Source organism: Phacochoerus africanus, chromosome 15, assembly GCF_016906955.1.
Source record: "Phacochoerus africanus isolate WHEZ1 chromosome 15, ROS_Pafr_v1, whole genome shotgun sequence".
NCBI lineage: Eukaryota > Metazoa > Chordata > Mammalia > Artiodactyla > Suidae > Phacochoerus > Phacochoerus africanus.
This window is the reverse complement of record NC_062558.1, coordinates 61000633-61025928: the sequence shown is the minus strand read 5'-3', so window position 1 is coordinate 61025928 and position 25296 is coordinate 61000633. Positions and strand designations below refer to the sequence as shown.

The 25296-nt window shown below is 44.6% G+C and overlaps 1 protein-coding gene across 1 annotated transcript in view; it reads right to left on the bottom strand.

Annotated features, from left to right (window-relative positions):
* Positions 1-24947, bottom strand: part of TAF5L (TATA-box binding protein associated factor 5 like) — a 30665-nt gene extending 5718 nt beyond the window's left edge. Inside the window, 5 exon segments of the mRNA XM_047762737.1 lie at positions 3789-4513; positions 10330-10434; positions 14057-14075; positions 14077-14202; positions 24729-24947. Coding sequence (XP_047618693.1) covers positions 3789-4513; positions 10330-10434; positions 14057-14075; positions 14077-14199 — 972 coding nt within the window. The 5' untranslated portion in view covers positions 14200-14202; positions 24729-24947.
* Positions 24948-25296: the final 349 nt, after the last annotated feature.

Below are 25296 nucleotides of genomic sequence, written 5' to 3'. Positions count from 1 at the left end.
TGTCCCTGTGGCTGTGCCTGTTCTGAGTGTTTCCCATAAATGGAATCATAGGACATGTGGTTCTTTGTGACCAGCTTCTTCTATTTTGCACAATGTTTCCAAGGTTCACCCACATTACAGCATATGTTGTGTACCATGTAGCTTCACTCTTAATAGTGAATCATATTCCAATGTATAGATATATCACCTTTTTTATTCATTCATCAGCTGAAGGACACGTGGGATGTCTCCGCGTGCTACCTACTACAAATAATGCTGTGAACATCTGTGTACAAGTCTTTGCATGGATGTATGTATACAGTTCTCCTGGGTATAGACCTAGAAATGAATTGCTTGTCTGACCATTGTTTTAAACACCTAGTTAAATACCTTATCCACTAATTTATTGCTTCCCAAATATTAAAGCAGAGACAGCAAACTGGCTTTTTATTTTGGTTTACACAGTACTTCCTATTTCCCACTACCTCTCTGATCAAGGTGTTTCATCATTTACTTTTACCTGCTTGGCTTCTATAGGCATGTGAGTTTTTGACCTCTGAATTAATACTTTCAATTTTAATTGTGAAGTCTATATGGAAAAAGAAACTCCAAGTTCTCATTGAAGAAACATTAAAAACCAACCCTCAGAACTAATTTATAGCTTGCTTTCCCCTGAAATCCTCCTTGTCAGAAACCAAAAAGAAAACTTTCCCCAAATTGCTGTGACAAAATGAGTGGGGGTGAGGTTAAGTGGTGGTGGTAGTGGGTATAGAAATCCCAAACAGGAAACTCAACTTTTAAACTAAAGTTGAGGAAGGTCTCAATTTTAGTCTAAAATTGAAAAGTTGTTCTCAAGGAGGGCAGAGGCTAGAATTTATAGCACTAATACAAATAATGATAAATGAGCCAAAAAGACAGACAAAACCACCCCCCCTGACATCCTGTTTCCTTGAGGTGGATGGCACCTCCCACCAGCCACTCAGCTAAGACACAAATGCCCTCCTTGCTCCTTCCTCCCAGCAAGCCCCTCTGCCACCCGGGCACTGAGCTGCTGTCTGGCCCACCCACCGGGCTCCTTCTCCAGGCCTGCTACTCCCGCGCCAGTGCCCACTCCAGCCACACTGAACTTCTGTCAGTTCCAGAATTCAGTGTCCCTCCTCACCCCAGGGTCTTCAGATACATGCAGAATGTGAGCAGAACAAGGCACAGAGCTAGTTTTCACTTGCAGCCAGGCATACTCTTAACATTCTTTATTTTTGTCTAATGTTCTTTACATCTATCTTTACTATCTTTCTTTATCTTATTTTTTTGCTTTTTTCTTTTTAGGGCCATTCCTGTGGCATATGGAAGTTGCCCGGCTAGGGGTCAAATTGGAGCTGCAGCTGCCGGCCTAAACCACAGCCACAGCAATGCTAGACCTCAGCTGCATCTGCCACCTAAACCACAGCTCATGGCAATGCCATATCCTTAACCCACTGAACAGGGCCAGGGACTGACCCCATATCATCCTCATGGATTCTAGTCGGATTGTTACTGCTGAGCCACAACGGAACTTGATCTTATTTTTTAATGCCTAGACCAACCCCCAAACTCAGGGTTACCAAAGCTAATAAGGTTAGTAGGAATAATTTTTTTTTCACTTTTTTTTTGTCTTTTGTCTTTTTAGGTCCACACCTGTGGCATGTGGAGGTTGCCAGGCTAGGGGTCTAATTGGAGCTGTAGCCACCGGCCTACGCCAGATCCAAGCCGCATCTACGACCTACACCACAGCTCACAGCAACACCAGATCCTTTATCCACTGAGGGAGGCCAGGGAGCGAACTCGAAACCTCATGGTTCCTGGTCAGATTTGTCTCTGCTGTGCCACAATGGGAACTACTAAACTAGAAAATTGAAAGTAAATGAGGACAGTATCACTTAGTTGTATGTGAAGAACCCCTAAGAGGCTAGAACTGTTTGCGAGAAAAAGAGAAATTGGATAATTCAAGTACATACACAATGAATAATATTTTGGAGGGCACTAGAGAATTGCAGAAATCCAAGCTTGAGTACTGGAATTTAGACTCTACTCGTCATAACAAACTCTTCTTATTCTCTTAGTTGTAAGAAATAAAGACTCAACAGCCACACTACTAAAAAGTGGCTCAGAAAACCGGAATAGGTAAAGAGAGGCTTAATTTGTATCTCCAACATTTGTTTTTTTTTGTTTTTTTTTTTGTCTTTTTGCCATTTCTTGGGCTGCTCCCACGGCACATGGAGGTTCCCAGGCTAGGGGTCTAATCGGAGCTGTAGCCGCCGGCCTACGCCAGAGCCACAGCAACGCGGGATCCGGGATCCGGGATATGAGCCACCTCTGCAACCTATACCACAGCTCACAGCAACGCCGGATCCTTAACCCACTGAGCAAGGCCAGGGATCGAACCGCAACCTCATGGTTCCTAGTCGGATTCGTTAACCACTGCGCCACGACAGGAACTCCCTTTTTTTTTTTTTTTTTTTTGTCTTTTTAGGGCCACACCTGTGACATATGGAAGTTCCCCGGCTAGGGGCTGAATCAGAGCTATAGCTGCTGGCCTATGCCACAGCAATGCCAGATCTGAGCCATGTCTGAGACCTGCACCAGGCTCATGGCAATACCGGATCTCTAACCCACTGAGTGGGGCCAGGGATCAAACCTGCATCCTCCTGGATACTAGTCAAGATCTGTTTTTGCTGAGCCATGATGGGAACTCCCTGTATATCCAATATTCTTTATGTCTTTATAAGCAACTGGAAATTAACTCAAGCGATTTTTTTTTTGTTCACTCATTCATTTTCCACCTGGTGCAAGGAATTTTCCATCTAAAGTAACTTGAGCCCAAGCCATGTGATTTTCAGTGGTACTATGACAAAAACATCTAGCCCACAACTTTGGTGGTGTCACTCTCTGGGGAGGATAACTCTGGGAAGTGCAACTGCTGTCTCCTTTTGCCCAGGTTTCTTCTGAGGCAGTGACTGCCAATGATCTGAATCTAGGGTGCTGGGCCTGCCCTTTGCCCTGACTACCCTAATCAACGCAAACCAGATCATTACACTGACTGCTGGATGAAATGCCAACCATGCATCCTTTTCACAGTGGGGTATGGGGAACCCTGGGTGAAGCCAGAGGACGTGTGCCGCTCTCGAGAAGCTGAGAGCACCCAGGGTGGGTGGGAGTGGAGAGAAATCCATGTTCTTATTTACCTTTTCTTTCCTTTTTTTTTTTTTTAAGGGTTGCACCCACAGTATTTGGAGGTTCCCAGGCTAGGGATCAAATCAGAGCTGTAGCCGCCAGCCTATACCAGAGCCACAGCAACGCAGGATCCAAGCCAAGTCTGTGACCTACACCACAGTTCATGGCAACACCAGATCCTTAACCCACTGAGTGAGGCCAAGGATCGAACCTGCGTCCTCATAGATCCTGGTTGGGTTTGTTAACCACTGAGCCACGACAGGAACTCCCTCGTTTACTGTTGATGAGACGGTGAAATGGCAACATCACAATGTGCATGCACACATGCACACCCACATTTACATAGATCTCAATATTGGCTCAAGGTCTTTAATTAGACTTAGCAACATCATCCACATTTCAGACAGAAATAGTTTTTATCTCCATGAGGTAGGGCGAAGGTAGGAACTCACTGGCTATTTCACAAGGCATGAGTCTGGAGTTAGCCAAACAATGAGGGAAATAATGAAGCCCATTCTACACGAGCTCTGTCGCTTGTCCTAAGAATATTCTAAGGACACTAGGAAGGCAGGTGTAGGAAAGAAAACTGATATTCCTACCTCCTCCTCCAGGATATCACAAGCCAAGTGGATGCGGGACACATCTACCCGATGGGGCTCTGGCTTGAGCTTCTTGGAGCGCAAACTCCATAGCTTTATACAGGAGTTGTCAAAGCCAGCTGCCAGCAGCTTGCTCTCTGGGGAGATCTCCGCTGTGTTCAGAAGCTGCTCGGTGTTATAGAAGGCATAGAAGCAGATGGTGGTGAGGGAGGGCGGGCCATCCTTGACGCGCTTAATGCTCTCCTGCAGGACCTCCAGCGCGGCCTCATTCTGCAGGATGGGGGCCGGCATGTCGGTGGGCTCCAGGCCGCTGCCCTCGCCCCGGGAGGAGCCGCCACTGGCGTAGAGCTGGTAGTCTGTCCTCTTGGCGGGCTGCACGTCCAGATGGATGTGCCAGGTAAGGACCCGGCACAGGGCGGCGTTGTTGTCACTCTGGAGGTAGCGGAGAAGGTAGTTGTAGCTGTCCTCCTGGAGACGGACCACGTACTTGTTGTCCAGGAAGGCCCGCAGCCGGAAATTGGACAGGATGTCCTGGACGGTCTGCGTGGTCTGCAGCTGCTCGATGACGTCCTTCTGGCTGGCGTTCTGCAGAAACATCCCGTGGAAGCGGCTGTAGAAACTTTCCACTGTGCTCTTCGCACTGTTCTGGACCAGGTTGAGATGGAGGTAGACAAAGAGGGGATAGAGGAGAGGCATCACTTCGTGGCTGTGCTGGGAGTCAGAGTCTACAACGAAAAGAAGCGAGGGCTTTATAATTGATATCATCCTCTGGAGAGCCTGGCAGGTGACCCTCCTCACCAGGACCCTACTCTCTGAGGCTATGGATTGAAGTACAAGCCCAACACAGATTTCTGGAAACCCGAAGTCCAAGCCTGTGGACCAAGGAAGGAAGAGCATGAATGCTGCAGCCCAGCAAATGTGGCCTGAATCAGCCACAAGCCAGGAATCCAATGCCCAGAGGTTAAATTTGCCTGTTTTCACACCCATTCGGTAGCTCGTATCCAGGTCTTTAAGGTTAGTAATTCCCCCAACACATCAGTGTTGCTCAAACTGGGTACCTCAAACCTTGGAGAGACCTTAGATGTATTCTCGGAAGACCGAGAAACTTTTCAACTTAATAACATTAAAAAAAAAAAAATGAACACAAGTAAATCAGAATTATCTGGATGGCCTTTAGAAAGTAAGTACTGACACACAGCTTTGTGCTCTGTCTTGTGATTACTCTTTCCCCATCAGCTGCAGTGATGGGTTCATGAACAGATCCAGCTACCTGGGCTGGCATGTCCCAAGGCTAAGTGACACTGTTCATCCACAACTGTCCCATATCTGTCAGTGTACTCATTCTGATTTCACTGGTTAAAAAGTACAACTTCTCCTCTCCAGTGATAATTCACAAACAAAACATTTTCATGTCATTAAGACTAAATCATTTATTAACTTGAGAATTTAACACCATGAAACTACGTGACCAAGAATGCTCAAAAAAGTGTGCAGCTTTGTTACAAACTAAAGAGAAAAGCACAGGGCTGTATGTGATGCCTCCAAGAGTGGGTGGGTCTCGTCCAATCAGGTGAAGGTCTTAGTAAAACAAAGACTGACCTCCCTTGGAGAAGAGGAAATTCTGCCAGCAGACATCTCTGGACATGAACTATGGCTCTCCAGGTGCCAGGCTGTGGGACCACCCTCTGGCAGATGTTGACTTCCTGCCTCCACAGTCATGTGAACCAGTCAGTTCCTTAGATATCTCTCTCTGTATACATTCTACTGGTTCTGTTTCTCTGGAGAACCCTGACTAATCAGATTTTGGTATTTCTTTAAATTCTTTGGGGTGTGGCCAAATATACATATCTATATATGTGTAATCTGATTACAAAGTAGCATATTCTCTGAAAAGTGGGCTTTTCCTTCCTTCCATCTACCTGTCCATCTATCCACTGAATGTGTAAGGAATGCCTATTTGGTGCTACGCTGCTGGTGGTAAATAGAGAAAAATGGGTTTTTTCACGGAGTCTGCAGAAGCTGCTGTGAAAAGGACACTAAGTGACACTAAGCACTGAGCCCACTGGTCCTCATCCCCTTGCCCTTCTCTGCAGATTGCATGCTGTCCTTCGCTCTGAAACAGCAGAGCCTGGTCCGACCCATCATGTCCCTGCCCTGGGGGATCCTCTTCCTCCCCTCAGTCCTCAAAGCTTTAGAGAACCAACATGGTGTGTGCCTTCTCGAGCCAGGCACCTCATACCCATGCTGGATCTAGAGTCATAGCTGTCCCCTGGTTCAGATCCAGAGTGACTGACCCCATAGTCTTGTCTTCCCTCTTTGTGTGAGGAGAGCTCACAGAGCCGCTAGAGCCCAACTTCTGGAGAAGTATGTTTAGGGCACCACAGCCCTAGAAACGCATCGCCATCTTCCAGACTTTGGTCTGTACTTCCATGCAGCTGATGTAGCCCGTATCCCTCTTAGATCCTCCCACTGCTGGCTACAGGCAGGAGGCCATGGACAATGTAAAAAGCATCACCTGATTTATTTTCACCATGAAATCAAGACCCTGTGGTGGACAACTCAGGCTGGCCTCCCATCACCCCTCTCACAAACACCCTTATCAACTTATGCTTCACAGGCATTCACACTAAGGCTTGTCTCCCTCATACAGGATAAGGGTCACACTTCTAGGCTTGTGGTCACTTCTTTCCTCAGTTCTGCCTGTCTTTATCTTTAGTTGGAAAGCTAATTTGTTCACTGTTCCTGAAAAAAGAATCACCATCTCTGGCCTTGTTCTCCTGCCTTTACCTGCAGCCCGAACCCTCCCACTCCCCAGCAAGGCCTTCCCTGACTCCCCATCTACACCCTCTCCTGTCACTCCAAATGCAATTCCCATGGACACGGCATCCAGCAACTGACTCCATCCACACTGACCCCACGGAAACACTTTCCTATATTCACATTTCATTTAAAAACCGTTACTTTTAGGAGTTCCCGTCGTGGCACAGTGGAAACGAATCCGACTAGGAACCATGAGGTTGCGGGTTTGCTCCCTGGCTTCACTCAGTGGGTTAAGGATCCGGTGTTGCCGTGAGCTGTGGTGTAGGTCGCAGATTCAGCTTGGATCTGGTGTTGCTATGGCTCTGGTGTAGGCTAGCAGCTGTAGCTCCTATTAGACCCCTAGCCTGGGAATCTCCACATGCTGTGGGTGCGGCCCTAAAAAGACAAAAAAAAAAAACCCCCAAACAAAAAAAAACCCCAAAACTGTTACTTGTAGCCTTCCTCTTATGTTACGAGTAACTTCCAATTTAGACTAAGGACTACATGTTATATTTTATCTTGATGCTTAAGAAAGTTATTTATTTGATTTGGTTGACTGCTCTTCAGAGACCTGAAGAGTAGTGAAAAATGTTCCAGGAAAAGCAGTCTGTAAGGAAAAACGTATATATTCACCCCTTCAAAACAACCTGTGACCAATGGATTAGAGATTTAAATTATAGACAAAGTTAACAGACATCTTTCTCAGTTTTAAACCAAGATAAATTGTGGGGAATTCCCGTCGTGGCACAGTGGTCAACGAATCCGACTAGGAACCATGAGGTTGCGGGTTCCATCCCTGGCCTTGCTCAGTGGGTTAAGGATCCGGTGTTGCCGTGAGCTGTGGTGTAGGTTGCAGACGCGGCTCGGATCCCGTGTTGCTGTGGCTCTGGCGTAGGCCAGTGGCTACGGCTCCGATTAGACTCCTAGCCTGGGAACCTCCATATGCCTCGGGAGCCGCCCTAGAAAAGGCAAAAAGTCAAAAAAAAAAAAAAAGAAGAAATTGTGGAAGAAAAGGCTGATAGATTACAACTTAATGAAATGTAAAGTTCTGGGCAAAGGAAATCATGAGATGAAAATAAAAAAGGTACATATGTTAGGAAGAAAACAGTACATCAAATATAAGGGACTCACAGCTATTCTACATTATGAGCTCTGGCAAATATTTAAGAAAAACATCAGGAGCCCAAAGAGAAAATTTCTCCTTAGCCATGCCCACAATATGCAGAAGTTCCCGGGTCAGGGATCGAACTTATGCCACAGCAGCAACCCAAGCCACTGCAGTGACAACGCCAGGTTCTTAACCTGCTGTGCCATAAGAAAATTCCCCAAAGAGATAAAGTTGAACAGAAAACTTTGCACTGGGATAAATGTCATTAGTGATCAATTAAATGTATCAATTCTTCATTGCAAAAAGTCATCATGGCTCTACATAAAATTATTCTAATGAGCCTATTTTGCTATAGCTATACTTCAATGATTAAAACTATAAACAAAAATCTATGTAATGTTACTACAGTCATGTGAACGTCATTTATGATGGAAATAAGAGGTCACATCCACGACGAGAGCTGTTTCAGAGCCTAAGTATGTGGAGTGTGTGGCTCACTTCCAACACATCTACTGCCATTTCCAGCCTGTGTGCAGTCAGCTCTCGCAGAAATTCAGGCTGAATGAGTGAAGCTTCCTCATCACTAAATTGATGAGAGAAATTATAATCATAAATATTTTAAAAACCAAGTAAAACAACTTCCTAAAAACTGATTAAAAAAAAACCAAAAACAAAACCAATGCTGATTCTTGCTTACCTCTAAATGAATCATTTTTTTTTTCTTTTTTCGCTTTTTTAGGGCTGAACCTACAGCATATGGAGATTCCCAGGCTAGGGGTCAAATTGGAGCTGTAGCTGCCGGCCTATACCACAGCCACAGCAACGTAGGATCCAAGCCACACCTTCGACCTACACCACAGCTCATGGCTACACTGGATCCTTAACCCACTGAGCAAGGCCATGGATTGAACCTGTGTCCTCATGGATGTTAGTCAGATTCATTAACCACTGAGCCATGACGGGAACTCCAGAAATCCTTCTTATAAATCCAATTTTTCTTTATCTTTAGTGTACATGGAAAACAGCTGATCACTGTTCTGAGATATTTAACATTCATATGATACGAGGATCTTAATGGAATTTCTTTTTTCCAGTTTAAACACAGTAGACTTTTACTAAACTTTTAATTTTCATGACTTTTTTTTTGGTCTTTTTTCTCATTTTTTCTAGGACCGTGCTTGTGGCATTTGGAGGTTCCCAGGCGAGGGGTCTAATCGGAGCTGTAGCTGCCAGCCTACACCACAGCCACAGCAACACTGGATCCTTAACCCACTGAGCGAGGCCAGGGAGCGAACTGCAACCTCATGGTTCCTAGTCGTTAACCACTGTGCCACGAATATGGAGTGGGAACTCCATAATTTTCATGACTTTTTCATTTTTATAACAATTTAACAGACTTTTCTCTACTTATGAATCCCATCACTCAACAACTGTGAGACTGATAAGATAATCCTCCCTAGGGTTTTATTTTGTAACCTGTAACAGTTTGGTCATTTTGCCCAGCTACAGTTGCTGTGATCCTTAACCCACTGAGCGAAGCCAGGGATTGAACCTGCGTCTTCATGGATACTAGTCAGGTTCATTACTGCTGAGCCACGACAGGAACTCCTGGATCATTTACTTTAAAATACCAACCATTATGAAGGTCAGCTATAATTAGGACAATTCTAAATACACAAAATAAGGGTTTTTTTTATTTATATATTGAACACTTAACATGCATCTTTGCTATTAAACATAATTAACCTGAGGACTGTTCAAATACGGAAAGAAACAATATTTTAACTGTAATTTTTTTTATTAACCAATACATGCTAATTACTCTCCATCTTTTGAGGATAAAGTTTTATGTTTCTTATACCTCAAGATGTTTTGTATAAAGAAAGTACTCAACAAAAGACTTTAATAACCAGAATCAACACTGGTCTCTCCTATGGTAATGATCTCTCCAACATTAAAATTATAATTAGTCATCTTAGGACTAGACAAAACCACTTGGTTTTGCCTTTGAACAGCCTTCTTCACACTACGTATGAGGAACTAAAGGTCCCAGAGAAGCTAAATGACTCCATTTTTTAAAAAAGTGATTAATTTTAAAACTCACACAGTGAATTAGAAAAACTGATTAGAACTCATGTCTACTGTTATCTACTGACTGTGTTTCCATGGTTGTTACGCCATCCACAAACTGGTCTAAATTGCAACTTCTGATTCACAAGGATTACTGTCTTGCATTCTTGAAAGTAAGGATGAAAGACCATTTTGAGATGCACCACATCACCAGTAGTGACATCAATGTACATTTCAAAACGGCTGCATTTAGGGATGTTTCCCTATGCAGCAGAATGAGCTTCTTCTTATTTATTCAACACAAGTCACAATTGCTTGTCATGTGTCACAGGCCATGGACAAAACAGTGAGTAACATACCCAGAGCCCCAGCCCTTGCAAACTTGAATCCCCTGACTTAAGTCCCTCAGAAATTCCAATCCACCATACATCTGAATGCAAGGTCTGTGTTAAACTACCTTTGAACCCCTGCTACCTAACACCATAGCTGGAATAGGGCAGGTTCTCAGGGAAATGTGTATCACTCTTTCCTAAAAAGAAAAGGGTGCTTGTGCTGAGTACTCACCAGTAAGAAAATTCCGCAGCCTTCCAAACTGTACTTCATATTGCTGGGGCTCTGCCTGGCAAGGGGCTGCAGACACTATGTTGGCACAACCAGATTCTGATTGGACTAAGGAGGAAAAGATATAAAGATGAGGACGGGAGAGACAATCATTAGCCCAACATGTGGCAGGATGGATGGAAGGGGGTGCTGAGGGGGCTCCAGCAGCACCTGACATTTTGTAGAGTTTCAAAGGATATTAAGGCTTCAGGTTAAATACATACATCTATCTCCTCGCCTTCCTGATACCCAATGACATGGCAGCACAAGAAGGGAAGGTACAAAGCACAGGATACTAAGTTGGACCAGGGAGGACACACACACAAGCTCAGGAGACTCCATAACCTGAGATGGGTCTACTCTCAAAGGCTGTGCTGGGCACTTAGTGGGCCCCACCACCTGGAAATCCAGTGTCTTTCAGCTCTGAGAAATTTCCTTGAATCATTTTGTTGATTTCCTCCCATTTTCTCTTTCTGGGACTCAGTTTTGAGGCTACACCTTCTGAAATGATCCTTTCATCTTCTCTCCCATATTCAATTTTTTGACTTTCTGGGAGGCTTTCTCAACTTTTGACCCTTAAACTGACTTTTCAGTTTTACTGTCATGTGTTTATCTAAATGTTCTTTCTTTTCTTAAAATAGCATTCTCTTGTTTCAAGGCTATTAATGATGGTATTTTTGAAGTGTTCTTTTCTCTGTCATTTGGTTCTTCTTCTTCTTTCTTTTTTTTTTTGGCATCATCCGCAGCATGTGGAAATTCCTGGGGCAGTGATAGAACCAGCATCATAGCAGTGACTCACGCTGCTGCAGTGACAATGCTGGATCCTTAATCCATTACACCACCAGGGAACTCATCTGCTGTTTGCTTTTCACCACTTCTTTCCTTTTCCACTTTCATATTAAGCACAGTAGTTTCTCCAAGGGTCTGAGAGGCCCTAGCTATCTGGGAGTGAGGTACCACAGAGCAGATGAGAACTTGCTGTGTGCACCCAAGCAGACCCGGATGGCAATTTCCCAGTGTCAGTGTCTCTAGGTCTCTTCTGTTGGCAGGGCAGGCTCAACAGGCACAAGCCTTTTCATCCCCCCTGGACAACATGTGCCTGGTTGCCAGTGTTCTGAGTAGAGGCAGAAGGAATGCTGGAGTCTCAATGTTTAGTAACACATACTTCATCTCCATTCCTGAGTTTATGCTTTCTAAACAGGAGAAGCAAAATTCTATCCCCACTTTTGGCTCGGGGTAAGCAGAGAACTGGGGGAAGGGTGGCTGAGGATTGAGAGGAACCGTTCTCTCAATACTTGGGGTGAAGCACTGACAGGTGTTGGAGGGTGGGAGCAGCGGTGGTCATTAACATAGCAGGGCCGAGGGGCCACCATGTAAAATGTGAAGTGGGTACAGGTGCAAAGACAGTAAATGTTCCCCCTAGACCCCAGAGGCATCTAGAAGCAGGAGGAGAAGCTGGAGGCTGCACAGGTGAGGATGGGGCCTCCTTTGTGCTGCCTCGCCAGGAGGGGCCCTGTCCCGAGTCCCTCTCCTCATCATTCCCATGACCACTCTGCAGCGCAGGCTGACCTCACCTCTCCCCGGATCACACTATGCCTTCTGCCTAGTTCCCTGCTTCTAATCTGGGCCTTCCCTCAGCAACACAGACACAAGGGCCATCCTAAAACCCACATTTGATAACTTGGATACCCTTCAGCAACTTGCTTCCCAACGAGCTCCTAACGATTCTTTAGAAACTCAGTTCGTTCCTTCTACAATTTGCTGACCCCTGACTATATGTTGGGAACCATGAGACCTTCTGGGAAGCCCTTCTTGACCTGCCAGCCTAACTTAGTGGACGATCTTCTTTGTTCCTATAGGGCCTGAGCACTCCCCTTCCCAGAACTCACTGTGTCACCCCCTCCACAAGTGCTGGTTTACCTGCCTCATTTCCCGACCATGATGCTAAGCTCCTCAGGAGCTGGGATCAAATCTTAGCTCTTTCTGGAGCTTCTCAGCACCTGGCCGACAGCAGACGTCCAAGACTGTCTGCTGAATGAAGACATAATTATTCAGATTACTCAAAAGAAAGACACCTAGGACAAAATCTTATGATAATTACATTTCATGCTTCTCACATTTCTTGGTGGCTTTCCAAGAAAAACAGTGACTCTCCTAATCAGCCATTATAACCAAAAACACAAATTTTATAGTGCTTGCTCCTATTTTCTAACAACTACAGCACAGAATTACTGTCCGCAGGTTCTAATGAACACAGGGCATCAAGAGATTAAGAAAGATTATGAGGGCAAGTTGAGAAGGAATTCCTCTGGTCCTGCACATTGGCCAGCCTTCCAGAAACAGTAAGGTGTGCATGAATCTATTCCAAGTCCATCACCTGGCCCTGCTCTTGTTGAGGGCATAACCCCAGTAAGGTGTATATCAAACTGTCCCAAGTATATCATCTGACCCTGCTTTTGTCAAGGGTAACCCTAGTATGGTGTGCATGAATCTATTCCAAGTCCATCATCTGGCCCTGCTCTTGTTGAGGGCATAACCCCAGTAAGGTGTATATCAAACTGTCCCAAGTATATCATCTGACCCTGCTTTTGTCAAGGGTAACCCTAGTATGGTGTGTATGAGTCTATTCCAAGTGCATCACATGGTCCTGCTCTTGTTGAGAGTAACCCACAGGGTCTGAAGAAGAGGGAGACTGAGGGGGTGCGGCACTGAAGATGAGGAGGAAGATACCTGCTGGGTTCCACCAGGGCAGCGGGAGCCAGGAACCACTCCCCTAAGGACACCTGAGTCCTCACTGTCCATCCCTCTTTTCCTCCAGCGAAGACAATACACTCAGAGCAGGGAGGATAGGAAGAAAGATGAGGGAGGGTCTAGCATGGGCAGAACTGGACAAGCACTGCCACCTCAAACCCCACCCCTGACCACTTAAGACTTCCATCATCACCCTAAAAGCACTTCAGAAAAAAAATGTTCCAAATCTCCAGTACATGAATCAGTATAAGAAAATAATATCACATTAAAAGCCCGCATTCAGTAGTTCCCGTGGTGGCTCAGTGGTTAACTAGGAATCATGAGGTTGCGGATTCGATCCCTCACCTAGCTCAGTGGGTGAGGGACCCAGCATTGCTGTGAAGTGTGGTATAGGTCGTAGACGCAGCTTAGATCTGGCGTTGCTGTGGCTGTGGTGTAGGCTGGCGGCTACAGCTCTGATTAGACCCCTAGCCTGGGAACCTCCATATGCCGCAGGTGCGGCCCTGGAAAAGACAAAAACAAAAAAAAACAAAAAAAACCCCGCAAAACAAACACCTGCATTCACAAAACAGCTAAGTAATAGCTGTTTATTATTCCAGGATGGATTCAAGAAAATCGTCTAAAAAGGAATCCAAATCCAATTTCAAAACAAACAAAAGCAAAACAAGTTTTAAAGTCTCAGGAACACATGCCACATTTCCAATCACAGATCCCAAAGAACTCGTCCATCCTCAAGCCTGCCTTCTATGGGTGGGGCCACAGGGAGAGGGGAGGGGGTATGCAAGAGGGGGCCAGAGATCCAGGCCCACCTCTGGAAGGAAAACATCACACACAACATCAGTACAGCAAGAAGCACCCAGGGCTTGAGGGAGGCCACAGTAGGCGCCAGCTCTGAGCAGACCTAGATGGTGAGGGGCCATGTGTCCCTGGGGCGTGGTACCTGCAAGGTTGGCCGCCATTCTCCTCAGCACTCTGTGACAGTCGCAGGCCTTGCTTCAGCGGGCCGTCTGCATCCCCATACTGCCGGCGCTTGAGGTAGCAGGACACGGCCATCTGGATCTGCTCGGTACGCACCCGTTTCATGACCTGCAGGAGAACCACAGGGACCAGGGATGTCACTGCAGGTAGAAGCCACGTAGCTAGTCACCTGGCCAACTTTAGACTCAAAACTAAGAGCCTCAATAACCCACTATCTATTTTCCCACTGATGACACAGCCAACTTCAAATCATGGAAAAGGCATATCCTCAGTAATAAAACCTCACAGATCACCCCCAAACTCTTTAACACTGTGATTTCAATCCACCCCACATGACTCTTCATTAGAGAAGCCAACAGAGAGCAAGGGAGCCCGTGGAACCCCAGGCCTCCATATCCCTGGCTGTGCCCTGCTTGGAGACAGGTGCTAATGAGCAGTGAGCCACCCGGAAAAGCAGGCAGGAGGCGGCATGAACCAAAGACTAAGAAACCCAGAAACCGGTAAACAGATATTAGAAAGTGAGAAGTTAACGGGGAAGGGAAAGCTGTATTTTTTCTTAATAGCTAGGAAAAGCCTGCCAGCACTGACTCGAGGATTTAGCAATCATGTTGTTTACCTCTTTCACTCTTAAATAGTAATAGTTATGTGTTAGAAAATGTCTCATGAATTCTTAGAAAGAAGGATGTATGCTTGAAAAGGGTAAATAACTTCTGATAATTCAAGTTAATTTGAGGAATCCCCCTTCAAAAGGACTATCTTCCTGGACTGCTAAATTTATTATCAATAATGACAGGAAGCCCTGATATTGCCAAGGGCCTCAAATACTACTTTGCCTGGAATAAATACCAGTCATCCAGATGACCAATGACAGCTGGATGAATTTTCCAGGGTCACTTCTGCCATGTTAAGAATATCTTCTTCTTCAGGATCAAAATACTGTGTCCAGTTTGGGATGCAGGCAATGTTATCATACACATGCGACTGTCCCCACCAGGGTAACTTTTTCTAAATCAAGGGCATCTACTGGAGGAATCAGGCTCCCTGACTTCAGATTACAAGCTACAATCATCACAACAGTATGGTACTGGCACAAAAACAGAAATATAGATCAATGAACAGGATAGAAAGTCCACAAATAAACCCACGCAACTATGGTCAACAAATCTATGACAAAGTAGGCAAGAATATACAATAGTTAAAAGACAGTCTCTCCAATAAATGGTGCTGGGAAAACTGGACAGCTACATAGAAAAGAATGAAATTAGAACACACTCTAACACCATACACAAGCATAAACTCAAAATGGATTAAGGACCTAAATGTAAGACCAGACGCTATAAAACTCCTAGAGGAAAACATAGGCAGATAGCTCTTTGACATAAATCACAGTAGTATCTTTTTACATTCATCTCCTAGAGTAACAAAAATAAAAACAAAAATAAACAAATGGGACCAAATCAGACTTACAAGCTTTTTCACAGCAAAGGGAAACATAAACAAAATAAAAAGATAACCTACAGAATGAGAGAAAATATTTGCAAACGATGCTACTGACAAAGGGCCAACATCCAAAATACACCAACAGCTCATACAACTCAGTATCAGAAAACCAAACAATCCAATCAAAAAATGGCAGAAGACCTAAACTGACATTTCTCCAAAGACGACATACAGATGGCCAAAAAGCACATGAAAAGATAATCAACACTGCCAAATATTAGAGAAATGCAAATTAAAACTACAATGAGTCCCCATCGTGGCTCAGTGGTTAACGAATCCGACTAGGAACGATGAGGTTTCGGGTTCGATTCCTGGCCTTGCTCAGTGGGTTAAGTATCCCGAATTTCCATGAGCTATGGTGTGGGTTGCAAACGAGGCTTGGATTCCACGTTGCTGTGCCTCTGGTGTAGGCCGGCGGCTACAGCTCTGATGCAACCCCTAGCCTGGGAACTTCCATATGCCGCGGGAGCAGCCCAAGAAATGGCAAAAAGACAAAAACAAACAAACAAAAAACCAAAACTACAATGAGTTATCACCTCACATCAGTCAGAATGGCCATCAATAAAAGCCTACAAATAATAAATGCTGGAAAGAGTATGGAGAAAAGGGAACCTTCCTACACTGTTGGTGGGAATGTAAATTGGTGCAGTTACTATGGAGAACAGTAGGGAGGTTCCTTAAAAAACTAAAAATAGAGGTGCCATATGATCCAGCAATTCTACTCCTAGGCATATATCTGGACCAAACTGTAATTTAAAAAGATACATGCAACCCTATGTTCACAGAAGCACTATTCACAATTGCCAAGACATGGAAACAACCTAAATGTCCACCAACAGATGAATGGATAAAGAAGATGTAGTACATATATACAATGGAATACTACTTGACCATCAAAAAGAATGAAATAATGCCATTTGCAGCAACATGGATAGACCTAGAAATTATACTAAGTGAAGTCAGAGATATACAAATATAATGATATCACTTATGCATGGAATCTAAAAAAAAATGATACAGATGAACTTATTCATGAAACACACTCACAGACATAGAAAATAAACTTATGGTTACCAAAGAGGAAAGGAGCTGAGGGAGGGATAAATTAGGAGTTTGATACTAACATATATACACTACTATGTATAAAATAGATAACCAACAAGAACCTTCTGTACAGCACAGGGAACTACTCAGTATCTTGTAGTAAACTATAATGGGAAAAAAACCTGAAAAATACATATACATACCTGAATCACTTTGGTGTACACTTGAAACTAACACAACACTGTAAATTAACTCTACTTCAACTCAAAAATGGGAAAAAAGAAAGTTCCCATTATGGTTCAGCAGGTTACAAACTCTACTAGTATGCATGGAGGACTTGGATTTGATCCCTGGCCTTGCTCAGTGGTTAAGCTCAGTGGGTTAAGGATCCAGCATTGCTGTGAGCTGTGGTATATAGGTGGCAGACGCAGCTCGGATCCTGTTGTGGCTGTGGCTATGCCGGTAGCTGCAGCTCTGCATCAACCCCTAGCTTGGGAACTTCCATATGCTGCAGGTGTGGGCCTATGAAAGCAAAAAAAAAAAGGGGGGGGGGGTGAGAAACAGAACTGGAAGACATACCCATAATCTGTGCATAGTTCAGCACAAATGTTTCTGTCTCAGGAAATGAATGATGAAAAACAAACCAAAATCACAGAAAAATCAAGGGCTTCTTATTTTTGTGTGTGTGTGTAAGATCTGCTTTTGATAATTTATTTGGATGTGTTTAAGTTCTCAGTTTCAGTTATGTGTACTGGCCTTGTCCTTTGTAATTTCCTCCATTCATTTCTAAGTTTTAAATTCTACCCCTTCCAGAACCCTGTTACTTTTTTCTTTTAATACTAAAATATTTATCTGTATTAAGTTTTTATCCATTGCAATTTCTTTTTTTTTTTTTTTAAATCTTTTTCTGGGGCTGCATCTGCAGCATATGGAGGTTCCCAGCCTAGGGGTCTAATCAGAGCTGTACCCACCAGCCTATGCCAGAGGCACAGCAACACCAGATCTGAGCAGCGTCTGCGACCTATACCACAGCTCACAGCAACGATGGATCTTTAACCCACTGAGCAAGGCCAGGGAGCGAACCTGCAACCTCATGGTTCCTAGTCGGATTGGTTAACCACTGAACCAGGACAGGAACTCCCATTGCAATTTCTTTCAGTGTATAATGTGTGGTATATAAGCAAACAACTATTTTACCCAGATACTGTAGCAAACAAATTGTTTCAAAATCTTTTGCATATAATCCTTCCAAACTGGTATGTGGTAACTCTATGGAAATGCTATAAAATTGGGTTTATGATGATCGTTGTACAACAATAAACATAAAATTCATGTAGTAATTAAAAAAAAATTCTGGGAGTTCCCTTCATGGCTCAGCAGTTAATGAACCTGACTAGGATCCATGAGGATTCAGGTTTGATCCCTGGTAGGTTCCATCCCTGGCCTCACTCAGTCAGTTAAGGATTCAGTGTTGCCATGAGCTGTGGTATAGGTGGAAGACTCAGCTTGGATCCCACATTGCTATGGCTTGGCGTAGGCCAACAGCTGCAGTTCCAATTTGACCCCTAGCCTGGGAACTTCCATATGCACCAAGTATAGACCTAAAAAGCAAAAAAACAAAACAAAACAAAACAAAGAAAACCTGAAGATCTACTTTTTAAATTTTTTTTAAATTTTTCTTTTTATGCTTTTTAGGGCCACACCCCAGGCATATGGAGGTTCCCAGGCTAGGTGTTGAATTGGAGCTACAGCTGCTGGCCTACACCACAGCCACAGCAATGCAGGATCTGAGTCATGTCTGCAACCTACACCATAGCTCACAACAACACCAGATCCTTAACCCACTGAGGAAGGCCAGGGATCGAACCCGCAACTTCATGGTTCCTAGTCAGATTCTTTTCAGACGCACCACGTCGGGAACTCCTGAAGATCTACTTTTCAATTGCCTAGAAGTCATATAACAGAGCAAACGTAAAGGCTGGAGACACAGACACACACACAGACACACACACACACATGCAAAACACATATATTTATGTATAAACATAAAATGTTAGGACATCTTAAGTGTTATTTTAAGCCAGTTTATAGAATCTATGCATTATATCATCTATGCATTTCATTTCTGGATTACCAGAGACAGTATAAAATATTTGTTAAAAAGGAGAGGAACTAGGTCTGATATGGTTGAGATTCAGTGATACAATGAAATATATCAATAAACTTCCTAACACTGAACCATCTTTCGCTACGGAATTTGCCTCACTTGGTTATATGTTAGTCTTTCACCTTACCGACAATGTACACTATTTTTTCCTCTTCTGCACCTGAAGCATATGGAAGTTCCCAGGTCAGGGAGCTATACCATAGCCACAGCAACACCAGATCTGAGCCACATCTGCAACCTATGCCACAGCTCATGGCAATGTTGGATCCTTAACCCACTGAGCAAGGGCAGGGATTGAACCCACATCGTCACAGACACTAGTCAAGTTCATTTCTGCTGAGCCACAATGGGAACTCCCTATTTTTATTTTGTTTTAGGGCTGCACCTGCGGCCTGTGGAGGTTTCCAGGCCAGGGGTCTAATCGGAGCTACAGCTACCAGTCCACACCACAGCCACAGCAACACAGGATCCAAGCTGCATCTGTGACCTACACCACAGATCACAGCAATGCCAGGTCCTTAATCCAGTGATTAAGGCCAGGGATCGAACCTGCGTCCTCACAGATGCTGGTCATATTCGTTTCCACTGAGCCACGATGGGAACTCCAGGAAACTCCCTATTTTTAAATTAAGACTTCTTTTCTATTGCACATACAAAGGTTCTAATACTTTGGGATCAGGGTCACTCTCAAAGCGTTCACCTGTCCGTCAACGAAGACAGACAACTGTTTCTTTGCGGTTACCAACAAGCATTACCATGTCCGTTTGACTGTATTAGTGGTTCTCTATGGTTCTCTAACCTGGTTGCATGTTCCTGTGAGTGTGGGCATAAATAATTTCGGCCCAGAAGATTCTGATTCAATGTTATGTTTAGAGAAAAAAAATTAATGTACACAGAGACATTACCCGTTTGGACCAAAGTCTGAGCTATTCAAACCAAAGGGCTCCCAAAGGGTCCCCCACCCCCCACCTCTCTGACACCACTCAGTCCTACACAGCTTGCTAAAGATACTTTTAATCTAACTTCCAGAGTTCCTAGTCTCCAAACTCTCCCAAAGCAGCTCGATTTCTCGTATTTTAGCCGAGACCAAAACTTTCTGACAAGGACCTTCCCTGAGGGTGGGTGGTGAGCCAACTGCAGAGCCAAGGATCCCAAGGATAGGAACACTGGCATTAAGTCTCTTTTCAGCCACACTCAACTAAAACACCACAGACGTGAGATCCAACTGACTTTCCTGGACTTGATTCCAGTGCACACAGACTCCAAGTGAAACCGATAATAAATGAAAAGAGTTCTGCAGAGAAATCAGTCCCTCTTGTGACTGACTTCATAGTACTTACATCCACAAATGGACGCACGAATGAAAAAAAAAAAAATCTCCTGAAAACAGACCTATCTTTTGAAAGACTCAAACATGAGTCTAACACTGCAATTCCAAGTTATCTGCTTATCTTTTCCCTAATTATAAAATCTTTTAACTCTAAATACCTTTTGCTAAAAATTTCAGGATTTCCCTTTTCAATTGAAATAAAATATTTTAACTTTGAAGCTAAAAATGGATGATCACACACTTTTCCTGTTACCATATTAGTATTTTTGGCAATTATAATAAGCATTCTGACACAATATGTAACTGTTTCTCACACATTTAATAGTTGCTTACTCCTTAATACTTTAACAAAGTTGCTATATAATAAAATCAGGACAGATCCCCTTCCTTTCTCAAAGTAACAACTGTTCAGGGAAAACCACTGCTGCCTCTTAATAATCTTCCTGTGCCTTGATGTCCAAGTGTACATGGCTGGTAGAAGGCTGCCTGGAGAGACTCATGCTTAAAATCCATTCCCCTTCCACCTCTACCCTGGAGCCTGTTCACACTATCCTCCACATCACTGTTCCTTAGTTCCCCCAGGAGCACAGCTCCCTATGACAGGGCTTTTATCTTTGAAATGCACACTGAAAATCAAGTGAGTGTTGTCTGCTTCTGCCCGGAGTTTACTTTAGGCTCATGACTCCTCTGGATATTTATGAACTCAAAAAGCCACAAATAATTGATTCTTATTTCAATACTATTTTAAGGCTCAGAAAAATTATTATCTATACAAAACCTTGGAAGAGCATGGCACAATCCACAGAATAGCTACCTCCATTTCCCGTCTTTGACTTCATAAAGGAAAACTTCCACCCATGCTCCATTTGCAACCATTGTAGACAGAAGAAACAGGATGTTTTGCTCTCAGAATAAGGGGGAATATGTTTTCCTATGTTTATCCTCCTCCCTGAAATGGAATTCAAAAGAGCAAGTGAGGTTTCAGAGATGCTTTAATGACATTAAAAGCTTTGTGTGTGTCTCTCAGAGTGGAATGACCCCTTTTCTATTCTAGAGCAGTGGTGTCCATAGGACTTCCTGCAACGATGGGCGTGTCTTAGGCCTGCACTGCGGTGTGTGGTAGCCACCAGCCACAATGTGCTATTTAGCAATTAGAGTGTGGCTAGCGAAATAGGGGAACTGCATTTTTAATTTAAATTAAATTAAATTTAAGAAACCACACGTGGCCAATGATTACTGTATTAGACAACACAGTTTCAGAGCATGGTGTTACTCTGTGAAACTAAAGCATCAGCACTTTAGCTTAAAAATATTGATTCACAAGTTTTGCAAAATACTTCTGATTACTCAATTACTGAATCTCCAAAATTAATATTTTGTTACTAAGTAGAGAGATACCTTTTTATTATTATTGAACACTGTAAGGTTACTAAAATACAGATACATTTAAATACACCTTACCAGAAGAATGTTATTTGACTGCTAAGAAAAGATCTATGAATTGAAGTTTTCTATAGCATTTTCTAAAACTTATCAGTACACAATATTCTTTAAACCTTCTTAAACTTAAAAAATGAGAAGGGAAAAGGGAATTTGCTTCAGCAAACAGAGCACCAGTTAATTGTCATAAAACATTCAAATAAAAGGTAAGCTCAAACCTAAGACAATTTTACCTTTGCAATGAGAAAATTAAAAGGGAGTCCGGTGGGTTAGGGGATTTGGTGTTGCCCCAGCTGTAGTGTGGGTTGTAGCTGAGGCTCGGATTCAATCCCTGGAACTTCTATATACTGTGAATGTGGCCATAAAAAAATTTTTTTTTGGTTAACTTAAAACTTTTAAAGAATGTAGATCATTTAGTCAAATGTCTGCTTATAATATTTAACTTATTAATTTTAATATATGTATTGAACATATACAAGGCAACACATTAATTTATGAAATAATTTTAACTACTCACTTACATCTTCAACATTGTTTCTGTAGTCATTTAAGCCAGTCTGCATCATCAAATTCCATTTTCCAGATACATCACCTTTGCATCTACACAGCATCTATGATAGAGTTCTTCTTGAATCCACACATGAAGCTCTCACTGGAAATCTCAATGCAAGCCATCAACACCCATCCAGGGGGCAGAACTTCTTTTATTCATCACTTTCTATACTGATTGTATAAACAGCCCAGACTAGCACTGAATGAGATTGTTTCAGTCCAATATGTACTTCCCAAACAGCATCTCGTTGGAAAGTGTGATCACAGTGCCCGTAATAGGGGAGACTCAGACACGTAGGGACACCCTCTGTGCAGAGAAGTACTTTTACTTTTTTGTCTTTTTAGGGCCGTACCCAAAGCATATGAAGTTCCCAGGCTAGGGGTCAAATCGGAGCTGTAGCTGCCGGCCTATGCCACAGCCATGCCAGATCTGAGCCACATCTATGACCTACACCACAGCTCACAGCAAAGCCAGAACCTTAACCCACTGAGCGAGGCCAGGGATTGAACCTGCATCCTCATGGATACTAATTGGGTTCTTAACTGGCTTGCTAAGCCACAACAGGAATTCTCAGAGGGGTACTTTTAGAGGCAATCCTGCCTGGAATGATCTGCGGGTTTTCTCAGGCTTCTAGATCTGGAGTAAAATGCCTGTCTGCTAAGCAGTCATTTTCCTTTCAGAGTCACAGTCAGGCACAAAGCTTCGGACAGTGGCTGGGCCTTCCCTACTTCCAACCCCACACCACTACAAACACAATCTTTCCAAAAAGCTTCTTCCTTTCACCTGTGCTCGGCCTTAAAACTCCTCTAGTGTGGAGGATTAAAAAAAAAAAAAAAAAAACCCCAATCTCCACTGCATCTTCTAGAGATTACTCAGATCTGCCTTTGTTTGCAGAACAGGTGGGTACCACCCTGCTTTCTGGCTGTAGGGGCTTTGGTCAAGCTTCCTTAACTAGAGGGCTATATCCCACTCATGCTTCACAGCCTAGCCAGGCCATCTTCTCCTCCCCCGAGCTTCCCTGAGTGTGATTCCCTCCACCCACCAAAACCCAGGAACAAACCTCTATCAGAGTAATCACACTATTTATTTCCAACACCACCACTACTAATCTCTAATGCTTAATTATTACCAGTGGGCTTGAGATACTATTTTAAGTACTTTACAAAGATTATCTCATTTATGCTTCAAAGAAGCCTATGAGCTAGGGAATAGTCTTCAGATGAGAAAGCTGAGGCCCAAAGAAGTCAGACAAGGTGCCCAAGAGTCTGCAGTTCCAGGATGGGAACTCGGGCCACCTGGCGACAGGGTTTGAGCTCTTACCCTTCACAGTGTCCTGCTGCTCACAAGGTTCTACGTTAGGTCAGGCCTCTCTAGGGCTACAACAGTGAAAGCTTACCAATGCCTGTTGAGAGAGTGATAGAACAGTTACTAGCTGAGAAGCTGTCTGCCACATGGGGAGACTGGAAATGGCTTCTAGCACTGTCCACTGGGTAATTCTGGTTTAAGAGAGCACCCTCTAGGCTTCCTTCCAGTTAAAAGAAATCATGCAAACAAACAAAACCTTTCTCCAGAGATGTCCTTCAAAGCCTATGAAAGACAACTGCTTGCAAAAATAAAACCCCAAACCGTCGACTGACTAGTTAAGGGAGGCCTTAGTTTCACAGCGACAGAACCAAACACAAAACTCACACATTCAGAAGGAAGAAGCAACACAGCTATTCCAAAACACATTAATCTGATTTACTGTTGGTGACAACAAACAAAATGCCCACAGCAAGCTCTCCCCCGCTTTTGGTTTTCCAGTTTAACTGATTTTCGAGGCAGGAATGATTTATAATTTATAAAGGAAATAAAAAGTTAACATGCTTCACATTTAACACACACAAAAAAATAAGGCCTACGAGGAACCTAAAAGGTATTTTGCCAAAAAAGAAATTTTAATAGCTGATAACTATTATCTACAAAACACTATTTGTCAGGCACTTTCTCCTATATTATTCCTTTTCGGGTATCCTTTAAAAAAGGTCCACTTGCAATTTATCAGTCATTACTCCATTTTACAGAAGAGGAAAGGAAGGCTCGAAGAGGTTACAGATAGTTACACGGTTTCTACCTGAAGTCTATGTAATCCTCAAGCCCCACTCGCTACATTAAGAAGCTCCCAGTTTAAAGCTGTGGCCCAAACTTTTCCTACTCCCACTTTCAAACAGAGCTCCCGTGTCCTCCCCTACCCCACAACTCAGGTGTATCTACACTCGCATCACCTAAGAGCAAACTCCGCCCCACCGTTCCTCCCAATGAGGCACCTGGTTCTTCTTAACGGGAATTACCATTCCAAGATTTCAACCCGCAAGGTCAGTTTCCGCGATTCAAGACCAGCGGCGCACGGGCCGGGCAGGATTCTCTCCGGATCCCGGAGCCTTGCAGGCTGCGAGATCCGCACTGAAACGACACTTCCACCGCCGAAGGGAGGGCTACACGGAGCCTCCTGCGCTCCACTTCCGCTAAGGCTCCAGTGACACCGCGGTCTCCCACCGCGGCGGCCTCCCGACCCACGCCTCGCCGAAGGGCTCCGCGACGCCGCGGGGCGCACGCCTCACCTGGCTGTCAGGAGCGGGGCCACCTCCTGCGCGCCCTTGCAAGTGGGCATCCCCCGCGCCCCGTGCAAAGGTCGACCTCACGCCCGTCCACCCACAGTCACCATGTGCGAAGTTTAATCTCCAGTTCCGCCCCAAAACACTTCCCTTGCCTTCAATGAAGAAGGGACGGGGACGCGCGCCCGGCCATTCGCGCCGCCCGCCCCGCCCGCAGGACTCCGAGCGGGACCGCGGAGCCCAGCCGCCCCGCCCGCGCCCCGCCCCCACCTCCTAGGCCTCACGGCCCGCCCGCCGCGCCCTCGGCCCGCCGCCCCACTCACTGAACATCCTAGGCGGCCCCCGCTGCCCCCGCCGCCGCCGCCTCCGGGCTCTCCCCGTGTCCGCCTCCGTCCACTCCGCGGCAGGCTCGCGCCCCGCCGGCCGACTCAGCCGGGCTCCCGCGCCCCGCGCCCCGCCGCCCCCGCGGCGGCTCTGGGCGGCCGCCCCATGACTGACTGACGCGGAGCCGCCGCGGGCTGGGCCGCTCCGGCCTCCGACGCGCCACCGCCTCCGCCAATGGGCGCGGTGCCTC